General features: G+C 28.2%; 1 protein-coding gene across 2 annotated transcripts; it reads right to left on the bottom strand.

The window, feature by feature from the left end:
- Nucleotides 1–923: 923 nt before the first annotated feature.
- On the bottom strand, nt 924–12,995 carry LOC145188921 (meckelin-like). Of its 2 annotated transcripts, XM_090088227.1 has the most exons (10): nt 12,874–12,995; nt 11,919–12,457; nt 11,254–11,643; nt 6,581–7,140; nt 6,297–6,462; nt 4,689–4,840; nt 4,079–4,460; nt 2,192–2,524; nt 1,752–1,931; nt 924–1,283 (listed from the first exon to the last, which is right to left on the bottom strand). In XM_090088227.1, the coding sequence occupies exons 2-10, from the start codon at nt 12,445–12,447 to the stop codon at nt 1,042–1,044; spliced, it is 2,934 nt and encodes a 977-aa protein (XP_089944353.1). In that variant the 5' UTR covers nt 12,448–12,457; nt 12,874–12,995; the 3' UTR covers nt 924–1,041. The 2 variants fall into 2 exon arrangements, with proteins under 2 accessions (XP_089944353.1, XP_089944354.1); XM_090088228.1 differs by lacking the exons at nt 11,919–12,457; nt 12,874–12,995 and having other exon boundaries at nt 6,581–7,263; nt 11,254–11,430.
- Between the last annotated feature and the right edge of the window lie 664 nt (nt 12,996–13,659).

The following is a 13,659-nucleotide window of genomic DNA, read 5'->3' as shown; positions in this document are numbered from 1 at the left end:
TGATATGTCTGGAAATTCTGCATACTACACAAACATCAAAGAGGTATTCCCAGAAAGTGTTTGCTTTGTGGGAAAAAGGAAATTTCCGAAATAATTACGTGGATCCGTATCTGACCGTGGTATATCCAAGCCATTGTTTCGTACTTCCAAGACTTCAATACATCAATCTATATCAATGTTTAGAAGAACGACTTCTTCTATTCATTCACAAATATCATGGCGACTTTAACTATTTATTTTGACCAAATTTAGCAAGTTCTCATTCTCTAAAGATTTTCTAAATTGGATGGACAAATGTCAATGATATCGATAAAGAAATTAATTTTAATTTTTTACAGTTACTTATCAAAGCAAAATTGAAATCTATTGAAGATGGGGTATTTCTCATTTACCAAATAACTGATTTTTAATCAAAAATAAATACTTTATTTTAGAAACAAAGCCTGATAGCTTTTTTTTATTTATAAGATATTAAAGTTTTTATTTTGTCCGATAACATATGTGTTACCCATTAGTAACTTCGGTTCGGACTTTATATTTAAGTTTTAAAGGTAATTTGACTGAGCTAATTTTATGATAACAAAGCTAGAACACTTTTATCTTTTAGAAAATTCTAAATTCCAGACTGCTAATAGACAAATACATCAAGAAGGCCTGCTCAAAGTTTCGATCTCTGATTGAAGCAGCGATTACAGCTAAAGGCAGTTAAATTGATGTAAACTAAATCTTATATTTATTTGATGAAATAAAAGTATTTTCCTTTATCTTTTGTCAACTCAGTATCTTTGGACTCAAAAGTTTTGTCTCAGAAAAGTGCTAGATTTTAACAGGCGTACGATATTTAAAAAAACCCTAAAAGTTAAGTTCTTTGTTAAAAAAAAAAAAAAAAAAAAAAAAAAAAAAAAAAATTCCAACTAAAGTTACTTCTTAAAAATATATTTTCTTCGAACGTTTATAAATGTATTTACAAATAAACTTTTTTACTAATAAAATTGAGAAATATATTCATAAGCAACATAATATCTCTGACTATATACTTAATCATATCAGGAAACGTTGATCAACCATTGTTTTACGAGCTAAGTTTCTTTTTCCGAAGGAATCTCTAACATTTACTAAAGCCATGTCAATAAAGTAACTCAACACGACTGCAAGTATGGTATTCCAGCCTGATATCCAGTCGATAACAAGGTAAAACAGCAGGATAAACAGAAACAAATTCCATTCTTGCCCATAGAGCAACACTTCAGTGAAAACACGTCGGTCGTCGTTGTAAAATATACCTAATAAAGATATGTAATGTATAATGTAAGAAAGAAAAAAATATATATAAAAAAAGAAAACAAGAGCTTTTTTTACAAGGAATGAGAGATAAAGAGCTACTTCTATTTTTACAACGCTAATGATGTAATTTATTGAAAATTGTTATGATGTAAGTAATTGAAAATATCAGACATTCATAACAATACATTGAGATTGTACATTGAGTGGACTTCATAATCAATGAATTGAGTGGACTTCATAAAACAATGAATATTCTTCATTGAATATGAAGAATATTCATTGTTTTATTTAAGATTATGAAGTTCACACTAATGATAACTGTTGTGTTAGCAAGAAAATGCTGCTGTTGAGTTGGCAAGAGGATCATTCTACTGAATTAGCGAGAAGGTGTGCAGCACAATAAAAAGTATTTATAGCTTTTTTTTTCTCTTCAATTGAAATTAAAAAATAAAACAAAATGAATTTACTTTTATCAAGTGGAGGCTGCAATTCTATATTCAATAGTTTTTCCATAAGTAGTTTTTCTTTAACTATATAATCATTATCACGCAGAGCATGCTCAATAAATGCTGTAAGATATTTGTTCATGCTTTCATAAGCATGAACACTTAATTCCAAAACAGGTGGAAGTGCATTTCCAGGGTAACCTACATGAGAATAATTCAAAAAAATGAAAAAGGTCAAATGTCAAATAAAAACTGTCATCAAACTTAACTACCTTATGCAAAAAAGTCCAAAACAAGTCCAAAACAAGTATAAACGAGTATAAACAAGTGAACTGATTTTGATCATAGAATAAAGTGAAAGCATATAATGAACAGCTAAGATTATTTTTATTGAAAATTAAAGAAATGAAAATTAATAACATCCTTGATATTTGTTTTGATAATTATTAGATGAAGCTTACCAGAATTATGTTTTGTGATAGAATGTGGGGTTCTTCTAGCATTATTTACATCCCGTGTCATCAATGGCTGCAAAATCTTTTCATAGATTTTACGAAAGTTTGCTGTAAGTGCAAATTCAAATACTTGTTGATCACTGTTGGGCTCCAGACCTCTCTTAGTACATAAATTTTCTTCTTCACGCTGGAACTGCTTATATAACTCATGAAGACTTGTATCAGATCTACCATGGATTGATCTTCCATGGATATAAAAGCCGTATTGGAAGCGAGACATAACAAATAAACTGATATTGCTCATAGAACAAAAATCAATAAAATCTCGAATAGAATCACCTAAATAAATAACATCCACTGAATAATATTTATTGCCAGTAACTGTTTTAAAAACTTTTTTTAATTATCTAAGAACATGAATTCAAACATTAAAATAATAAAAATCAAAACAAGAATATTCACATTTTAAAATACTAAATAGATTTTGATTTGATATCATCCCAAGGCTTGCTTGAGTAAACATAAAGGAGAAGAAAGAAGCATAATTTTTTTGTCACAACAATTGCTTCTTTAAAGTTTGAAAACTTTCAATCGAGAATATGAAGAGAAGTTTTCAGTTCAATTTAATTCTCAATTACTAAATAACCATATATAAAACAATATTTTTAATTTAGACACCTAACACATAAATATTAACCTAAATGATGATTTTATGAAGATTTTATGTGTATAGACATAGGATAAGATTGCAAAATGTAAATGTTTTGTGTAAACTAAAGTTTAAACATGTTAAGTAACTAATTTTTGTACTGTGTACATTCTATAAAGTTTTTGTACATGTGCATCTAAAACATCAGTTAATAAGCAGTAAGATTTTTTAGTGAAGCCAGAAAGTGTGAGTACCTAATTTGCTTTTCCAAAGACAAAAACATTAGAACTTTGAAATTTTAAATGAGCCTAATTTTATTTAGATGATACCTTTTGTATAACTATGACAAAGAATGATAAAAGTTTGCCAACAGGAATTTGTTGAAAAAACAACAAGTTAATGATAGCCAGTTGTTTATTATTTTTAAGGCAGAGATTTTAACATAAAACTTAAATTGTTTAATTACTTTGTTGGACTTAAAATATTTCAATAAAAACAAACATTAGTTTATTTACTGCTATCAGTTTGTGAATTCATGTTTTTTAAGTTAACAAATTATTAGAAACCACTTTCACACATTGAGTGCATTATTTATATTATTTATATATAATAGAAACTAATAATTGAAATAATAATAAAAAATATATATTTTTTTTACATTATATAATAGAAACTCAAGAACTTCAGAAAATAAATTCAGTGTCAAAGACTTAGTTGCTTTTTTTAGGATAACAAACTGGTGAGTAAAAACCATCAAGAAAGCTCTTAAAAGTAAAGATAAATAAAAGTGATCTAAATGTCAGAAATAAGAGCAAAAGAGCAAGAGATGAGTGAATTAAAATCTCACTTTAATCCACTCTTATCACTTGCTCTTATCTCTTGTTTTCTAACTTCTCTTTTTCTTAGTTTCTCTAATCCCATTTCTATTACTTTTTCATTAAGTAGGAACAAATTTTTAGTTCTGGAAGTTCTTATAGTGGAATTAGATTTTAAATTTTTAGTGCAATTCATATAGTAAGACTTATGATATAGAACTTATTTAGTTGTAACAGCAATTTATAAGGCAAGACTTATAATATAAACCTCAAATAAATTATGACAGCAATTCATATGATAAGACTTCAACAATTTTACTTAACTTATATTATGTTTCATTATTATTATTGAGAAATAACAAATTACAAAAAATGGAATTCAAGCCTGAAAGTAATGCAATCAATATTAGATCGATAATAAAAACTTACTGATAAATCTCTCATAGAAAATCCCAAAAACAATCCATTGTATAATGGCAATACTGAAGAACAAAAAACTTATGACTGCAAAACGCAATGTAAAATTATATTCTCCTATGTAGTCTGAAGTGGTTATAGAGTATCGACTTACTGGGTCAGTTGTACATAAGTATTCAAATCCAAAAACTTTAAGGAATAATAAGACAAAAACTAAAAGTATAGTAGGCTTTATTCTCCGACATGATTGCACCTCTTGCCACTCATTTGCAACAAATAAAGTTCGCATGATGCTTACTGGTGTTAAAACATTTCCCTGCACACCATTTTCTATTGTTGTGGCAACTGCTCCCCGTGGTCGTTCCCAATCAATGAAGAACAAATCTAAGTTTATCTAATTAAAACAAACAAACAAGATTATAAAATAAAAAGAGATTTGAATGCTTTTGGTGTTTTTTATGTGTTAAATCTTCAAAATGAAATTCTTAAATAAAATGATTTTTGCATATCACAATGATGAAGATTTTAAATCTTAACTGTTAATGATAATATTGTATTAGTAAAATCAGATAACAGTAACAAAAAGTGAAAACTTTCAGAAAAAAAGTAAATCTACTAAAACCTGATTATAGATAATATATAGAATATCTATGAATTTCATGAAGAGAGCAACCACAAGCAAACTTTTAATAAGAATTTCTTGGTCAGCAGTAGGAAGAAACAAAATTACAGTAGTTTGATGCTTGAAGAATAAAAGCCACAAAAAGCATGCAACTGAAATATGGGAATATAGTAGTAAAATAAGGATATACACTTTCCGAAATGTATTAACATAAATAAATATGCAGGCCTAAGATTTCTTATTATGATTTCATGAGAAATATATTTTGACTAGAAAGGACAAAAAGGTGTAAAGATCATATTAATTTATAATTTTTATTATTTGATAATATCTCTCTAATTATATTTTGACAAAATATTTCATGACCCTAACTATTCACACTCTTTCTCGATAATAAATGACAATATTTTTGTTTGCAGTTTTAAAACTTTTTTTTCCCCCAAATTTCCACTGCAATTAGTAACCAGTCTTCTTTTGCATAGAGCTCAATATCCTTTTTAATGGTATAATTAATTGGTATAATTTGGGATCATTACCTTTTGTTGGAAGGTCATTTGCACCCATAGACCACAATTTTCTACAGACTGTCAATTTTGCTCCAGATTCTTAATCAAATCTTTTCTCATGACACTACTTTCTTTTATAAGGCTACCAACCCCTATAGCTAAAAAGAACTCTCAAGGACTGTCTTTAATATTATGCTTGCAATGATGATGTTATAGAAATTGAATGATTTCATTTTTTTCCCCCAAGTAAATGTAACTCCATATGTTGGAACAATTCAAAAGTTGTCAAAAAGTTGCCAGACAACAGAGTTGATATACTAAGGCTTCTTCTCTACCCAGATGAGCTTTAACAAAAGGAAGACAAGCTTTTGTGAGGTTTAGTTAAGGCAGGTAAGCGGTCTGCTGGAGTATATATTATGAAATTCTGATACTAGCTATATTTTAACTGTATGGATAAGCAGGTAATTTTTGCTTCTTTGCCCCCTACTTGCTTATGCAAGAGTCATTTTTTTCACACTGTGAACACTCTATTTAGCTTTTTCTTTTCTTGTTACTAAGTTCTTTGGACTTAATCACAAATTACAATTGACTAGAAAGTGCAAACAGTTCTTTCAGCTGTTCTTTTATATAATTGATTAAACACCTAGAACAGGTTTATAGTTAATTTGATTGCTCCAGAACATGTTAGAATTAACTAAGAGTATTTAGATTTCCTATGAATTTTGCAATAAGAAAAGGGATATAAATAATTTTGAACATATCAAAATAAAGGAGTTAATACCATTTTTAAACAATTTTCTTGTCACCTTTTAGTGTTATTTCTAGTCTAAAGATATTTATCAAGTAAAAATCACACTTACACAAAATAAATACATTTGCACACAAAAAATCTAATAATTCACTTACAATTTTATATTTAATCATAAGCAGAATTTGCAAGCAATATACAATAGATGTGTACATTTAAAACAAAAAAAACAAAAAAAATATAAACCTGAATATCTTATACTATTTAGATTATTTTTCTTATTGTTTATCTGATAGTCTAAATATAAAAAAAAAATCAAGTCAATTTCTTTATGCATCCAAAGATATTACTCACAAAATGAAACAATCCAGAACACAAGAGACAACCCGCTGCACAGAAAAACAAAAAATACTATAAAAGTGCTGCAGTCAAGCATTTGTGTTCCCATGCGACGACGCCAACTAACAATCCTCACAACAGCGTAAAAGATACAGATGATGGAAAGAGTGCCAACAGCAATCTACATTGAATTATTATACATAGGTAATCTGAATGTAACTGTTTTATATTATGATTTTTATTAATTGTAAACTATATTGTATTAGAAAAAAAGAAAGGACCCCCAAAAAAATGTTCACCTTAATATTTTCAATAATTTTATCAGCATCCATTTCATATAGCACATTAAACTCTTGATTTAATTCTAAATTACTGCCAGTAAATTGAATATCTGAGTATTTTACTCGCAAAACAGGAGGGTATATAAGTCCATCTTCTCTCAGTCTGAATTTTAGCTCCAATAAACTTGCATAACGCAAATACTCTGGGTCTTTATCTGGATTAGTTAAACCACTTAAATTATCAAGTAGGAAAAACCTTCGTGTTAGTCTCCATTTGGATGAACTGTCTTGGTTAATGAACTGATTTCCGGTATGCATATTATCCAAAAGAACTGGCACAGGATACAAAAACAAATTGTCAATTAGCATGTACAAGTCATAAAAAGTCATCTCTTCTGTTTTCCACTTGGGTGTTAAGCTTAAACTACATTGAGATTTGTATATTGTTGGAAATACAAATGGGTAGGTGTTTAAAGAAGTAGATTTATCACATAACTTCAGAAAATCTACATTTTTGGTAATTCCAAGAAACCTTCCACTAGCTGAAATCTTCACAGCAACAAACTTTAATGACTGACCTAAACTCAAAATTATCATACAACAGCATCACAACGCTGTGGCAAATGATGCCACACTGTTGTCAGGGACTGTATATATCAGGGATGGTCAAACTGCAGTTCTTGAAATGTCTCTGCGGCACTCTGAAAAGGTTTTTTGAAGTTGATAAGTAATATCTAATTATCACAGATAGCCTCAAGTAGGTGAAAATAATTTAAAGCAATAGTAATTCACTTAGAAATTCAAACAAGAAAAATTTATGATTTTGCATTTGTCAGTAAAAAATAAAAAATACGAAAGTGTGTATAGCTTGCAATATCAAAGCATTTATTAGAAAGCACGGAGTGTTACTAGAAAGCACAGAATATTATTAGAAAACATAGATTATCACAATTTCTAAGAATAACCTTTTAAGTTTAAACACAAGAAAAAAAAAAGAATTTCACTTTGCTCACCATTAGGACCTTTTAAAATAAGCCTTAAAAGTGAACAAAATCTTTTTTGATTTTTCACAGAAGATACTACAAGAGCAGCAAGTTTTTTATAACATGACATATTGCTACAGTAGAATATTGTTACATTGATGTAAAGCAAAATAGAGGAGAGGGGAAGCATTGGTACAGGGTGAGCATTGGTAAACAGGCAAATTTTCAGTCATTTTATATCAAACTTTTAAATATAGATACCAAATGCTGTTTATAATCACTTCTTCCACAGAAAATATAGTTAGGTTTCAAGTATTTGTTACCTGTAAATTTGCCTTTTACTTATTTTACCACTTGCTAATTATTTTCACATTTTACTGTGTATGATGAATATGCTACTTTTTCGAGCATTTACTAATGTTTTAATTAGTTCAAACTTAAGTTTAAACTTAAAATTCAAAAAAAAAAAAAAAAAATAAAAATAAAAATAAAAAAGTGAAAAGTTTTACATTACCTAAAAAATATTTCACTTCGAAGCATTCATTTGAGTGAGGATTGGTACATTGAAAATGGGAAGCATTGTTACAGAATTTCTAATATCTGTTCTGTAGATTACATATATACTTGGTGCAATGTGATATGATAAAATATATTTTCTTACAAAGTTGTTCTTATTCCCAAATTTTTTGCTAATGTTTTCATACACTATTCACATATGCAATTTAGATATAATTGTTTAAATACTAGTTATTCTTTATTCTCTACTAATTATTCTTTAAATAATAGTCTTTCTGAAAACATAAATTATTTGTTTTCAGAAAAATATCACACAAGTACATTAGAAAAACAACAAGATGCATATTATCAGTGGAGAAAGTATGTGTTGCAATTAATATGGTATAAAAGATAAGAAATCTATAAAATCAATATGACTTTGTATAACTGACTTAAAACATACAAAGATTCCTCAAAATTAGAAGAGATAAATAGGGAGTATGCAAACTTGAAAATACAAGTGCAACATGAACAACAAGCTTCGATCATGTCAATGTATTTGAGTTTTTTGTAAATTATGAAAAAGGATTGGAGAAACATAAAATTCCACCCAATTGTATTTTTAATACAGATAAAAAGCTGTATCTGCAGAACGAGAAGAAATGGTCACATTTTTTGCCATTATTGGAGCAACTGGCATCACAATCCTACCAGTTTTTACTTTTCCTCAAGCTTATTTTAAAAAAGAATTTTTAAGCTGCAAGGAGAAGCATTACAATCTGATGTATTTGAGAATACACTACTAGGAACATCAAAAATTTCATTAACTCAAGAAATGGTCTATCTGTATCTCAAAACTGCTGGGCATAAGCAAACTAACAAGGGAAGAAAAAAAAACTATGTTTAGAAAATTCAAAAGTATTGTACTTGACCATTAATATCTCAGAACATAAGTTATATTAAAATGTTGCTAATACATTTGAAAATAATACAATAGCAAAAATTGTTGTTTCTGATATTTGCTAAAATTCTTTAGGTTTTTTAATTTCTTGTCAAAATGTATCAATGCTCCCCCCTCTCCCCCATTTTTGATGTTCTTTTTATTTTAGATCCAAACAATAAATGATCAAAGAAATGGTCTATCTGTATCTCAAAACTGCTGGGCATAAGCAAACTAACAAGGGAAGAAAAAAAAACTATGTTTAGAAAATTCAAAAGTATTGTACTTGACCATTAATATCTCAGAACATAAGTTATATTAAAATGTTGCTAATACATTTGAAAATAATACAATAGCAAAAATTGTTGTTTCTGATATTTGCTAAAATTCTTTAGGTTTTTTAATTTCTTGTCAAAATGTATCAATGCTCCCCCCTCTCCCCCATTTTTGATGTTCTTTTTATTTTAGATCCAAACAATAAATGATCAAAGGAAAAATGTGTTATATTGGTAAATTTTGTAAAAGAACTTGATCACAAAATAAACACAATAACCTATTTCATTTGTTGAGAAAAAATTTTTTCCATCTTATACTTCTATTATAATAATTACTTTTTTGAATATATATTTATCAAATTTCCTAAAAATCTTAAATAAATTTAGTTAAAGCTTTTAAAAGCTTTTATTATATACTAAAAAATTATGAGAATACAAAAAACTCAACCTTTAAAAATTTTAAGAAAACCAAGGCTCATTATATATCATGGTGTCCCTTAGTATATAGCAAAAAAAAAAAAGTTAATATTTTTCCTCTCACCCCCTCAAGTTTTTAGGATGCTGGAAAAAATATATAAAAAAATTCTTTAATTTGGATGATGTTAAGGGGTGGCCCTCTAAGAATAGTTTTTGATAAATCATACAATTATAAATAATTCAAAGTTTCCATAACAACCATTTTTTTATTTAATTTAATATTTATATAACAGAGATCTAAATGTAAATGTTCAAGTTAGAAGATTAACATATCTGACAACTTTTCTTGTTATTCTAACTTACTCTTTTTCATATTTTGACAACCAAGTCTTTTTATTACCATCTGGAAGATATTATCAGTGCACAGAGACAACTTGAAGAAGGAATTGCAATTGTTTCTCCCTGGTACTTAACTTGATTTGTTAAACTTTTGAATTAATTGCCCCTCAGCCCTGTCATTGATGACTGTCAACCCCTAGACAATCCAAAGGTTTTCTAAAATGATTGATTTTCCTCCGATTCAGATGGATCCTTGTCAAAGAACATCTGAGAAAGTTCAAGGAACTGAAAAAGTTTCTTGATACTGATGGTACAAAACTGCTCCAGACCCAACATACTTAAAAACACAGTTAATTTATCTTTCGGTCGCTTTTAGTCTTCCATGGCCAGTAACATTAATCTGTTTATTTCAACAGACACTCTGGAATCAAAAAGGACCAGTCCAATCAGCTCCTCTGAAATGTACTGTAGATTAAGTTCAAGCTTTTTGCTTATTGCTCTAGAAATAGGATATCTCATTAGTTTAATCACAAGTCTGAATGCATTTAGAGGTACTGTCACAGCATCAAAAAATATGCTTCACTTCTAAGATAAGGTCTCCAAGACTTCCACAGATTCATATGTTGAAGTTAGATGAAAATTCTTCCAATTAATGAGCTTCCAGTGTTCCCAAAATCATTTACAGAGAAAAACTTCAAGACCAGTAGATCCACCACTTAGCAACATCCCAACATCCTAAGGATAATAAATCTTGACCAACATGGCAACATCCCAAGGATAATAAATCTTGGCCAAAAGAAGATAATTAAGAAAGAATCAACTACAATCAAATAACAATCAATATGAAAGCATTAATACTGAAGTATTTTATATTTTAACATACACCACTATTCTAAATCTTTGACTTATGAGTGCCACCTCTAAATATTATCCAACTTGTATAAAATTTTTTAAAGAGTTATATTTTCATGAACCTCACAACATGGGAGAGTGAGAGATTGAAAATTCAAACTTTTATTTTTAAGAGACTTAGTATTGAATGTGATTTAATAAATATTAAAAGTGTGGTCATTTTTAAGTTGCCATTTAGCTTACAGAAGTATTTGAATTCAACTTTTGAGGTATCAGTCTGGCCACCCCTGGTATATATTATAGAAACATTTATTTTAAAAATATATGTTACATAAAGTAAAAGCAATTTTTTTTTAAAGAAAAAAAAAAAAAAAAGAACAGGGAAATTACCTCTTAAAAAAATAGTGGTTAGGTCAGTTTTGTATATAACTTCTGTTGATGTAACAGAAGTATAATATAGCCATGGCATAGAGACTGGCCAATCAAGATGACCATTAAATTCCCCTTTGTATTCTCTCTGGAGCTTTAAAAACTCTTTACATGGATCTGTGGCAATTGTTAGTAAATTGTCAAAGTTGTCAGTATTATACATATGTAACACACATAGATTTCCTAGAAGCTGACAGGCTGTAAAATTTTGATAATTATTACACAATGCTTGTGCAACACGAACATTTCTTTGTAGAAAAACATAATTTTGAGGAGGAACAGAAGGAATACTATTGATAAATGGAGTACTTTGTGAAGACAAACACTTCCCACCTTCTTCAATCACTCTACCTGTCAATAAATTGTAATTGGTGAGTTAAAAAATACATATTATGAAACAAAAGCTAATATCTTAAATTTTAAATTTTTTTAACAAAGAAAAGGCTTATCTTAATCTTGTATTAATCCTGTAAATAATAGCAGTAATATAAACTAAGATAATTGTGCTGTATATAATGCATAATAACATATTAGAAAGTTAAATTACAATGTAAATTAATTTGAACTTTAATATCAGATTTCTATATCAAGCTCCAATATTCTATGGTTAATTTATTTTTACACACCTTGGAAAGTAACACCAACAGGACATTGACAAGAACCACCAGTAATATCAAGAACACTTTGATCACATCGATTACAAATAGAGCCTTGAGAGTTCACAATTTGAGTGTCATTTTGACAACTCAAACATTGTTTTCTTGAATTGAACTCCCCATTTAACTGACGCTCAATAACTACTGATTGATCTGGACATGGTTTACATATTTTTGTAACTGGATCAAAATCTGTATCAGTTGGACAACTAATGCATGACCAACCATCAAAAGATGCTACTTGACCATCATTACATTGAGCACATTGAACATCTAAACCACCATTGTTTTTAACAAAATGAAAACCATTTACACAAATACATGATAAACCATCTGGACTTTTCTTTTGGTTGCTTTGACATTTAATGCAACGAAGAGTTGAGAATTGAAAATAGTGATCATCTTCACAACTTGAAGGATCAGTAAAAGGTATAAGAAAAGACTCAACTAACATTAATGAAGTAATAATTAAACACAATGATCCATGCCCATAAAACATTATTTTTTCACTAAAAAACATACATTTGAATAAAAACTTTATCAACTTATAGAGGATAGCCAGTCAAATTGAATATCCATTGTTTATTCTTGATACAACCTAGCCACTTAGAAGAAACACTAGTAATAAGATAATGATAACAACAACAGCAAAAATAATAATGATAATAGTAGTAATAACAATAATAATAAAAATAGTAATGATAATAATAATAATAAAAAATAATAATAATAATAATAATAATAATAATAATAATAATAATAATAATAATAATAATAATAATGATGATGATGATGATGATGATGATGATGATGATGATGCTCCTGATGATGATCGTAATGATGATGATCATCATAATCATGATCATTATGATGATGATGATGATCATCATTATGATAATAATCATAATAAACTGAAATAACTTACCTTGTTTTTTACTTAATCACAAGTAAGACAATTATTTAAATTCCAATATAAACACTAAACAACCCTGAATTTTTTCATTTCATTCAAAAAATGTTTAGAACATTTTAATCAAGAGTACAATAAGTTCATTAAGACGTCATCATTTTTCGCGCGAAATTCATCTTGGCTACCCAAAAATAGCTTGGTTAATATATTAACGGCTGACTTACTTTTAAAATGAAAAGGAAGAACTTTTTTTTTTTTTAGGTGATATACTTAAATTTAAAAAAAGGAATAACTTTTTTTTGCATCTAATGAAAAAAATATTTCTTTAATAAATACTAACTTGCCCACTAGTTCTTTTTTTTTTGACATTAATTCCGTTTTATCAACTGCATATAAGAAAGCATTTCGACGGATGTAAATAAAAAAATGGACGCAGTTTCAAATTGATTTTCTTCTTGAATCAACTGTTTATCATAACTGCTTTATTAACTTATGTAAGCTTGATCAACATCTGTAAAAGTTTGCATAAAACTGCTAATGATGACTAGTTTTTTCGAACTTAAAATTTGTTGTTGTTAAGATTTTAAGATATGAATTTTTAGATACATACAAGAAATAGCATATGTAAGGACCGAAGCCTCATGAAGCCATAGAGAATTCCTTTTAGGACATTTGAAAAAGCCAACGGTGACAAATTTCGGTGAACTCGTTTTATTTTTAACAATTTATTTGATTCATGTAATGATAGTAGAATTAGACAGAGGATGTTAAATAGGCAGTTCACAGACAACTCTCAGCTTA

Source organism: Hydra viridissima, unplaced genomic scaffold, assembly GCF_058129835.1.
Source record: "Hydra viridissima isolate aposymbiotic clone 2 unplaced genomic scaffold, HvirCarnegie_v1 scaffold_5, whole genome shotgun sequence".
NCBI lineage: Eukaryota > Metazoa > Cnidaria > Hydrozoa > Anthoathecata > Hydridae > Hydra > Hydra viridissima.
The sequence above is the reverse complement of the archived record's forward strand: the minus strand, read 5'-3'. Positions and strand labels throughout refer to the sequence as shown.

Coding starts and splice junctions, on each gene's coding strand:
- LOC145188921 (XM_090088227.1), bottom strand. CDS start 12,447: ATGTTTTATGGGCATGGATCATTGTGTTTAATTATTACTTCATTAATG. Junction 7,141..11,253: donor AACCACTATTTTTTTAAGAG/GTAATTTCCCTG, acceptor TTTTGAGTTTAG/GTCAGTCATTAAAGTTTGTT. Junction 1,284..1,751: donor GCAGCCTCCACTTGATAAAA/GTAAATTCATTT, acceptor TATCTTTATTAG/GTATATTTTACAACGACGAC.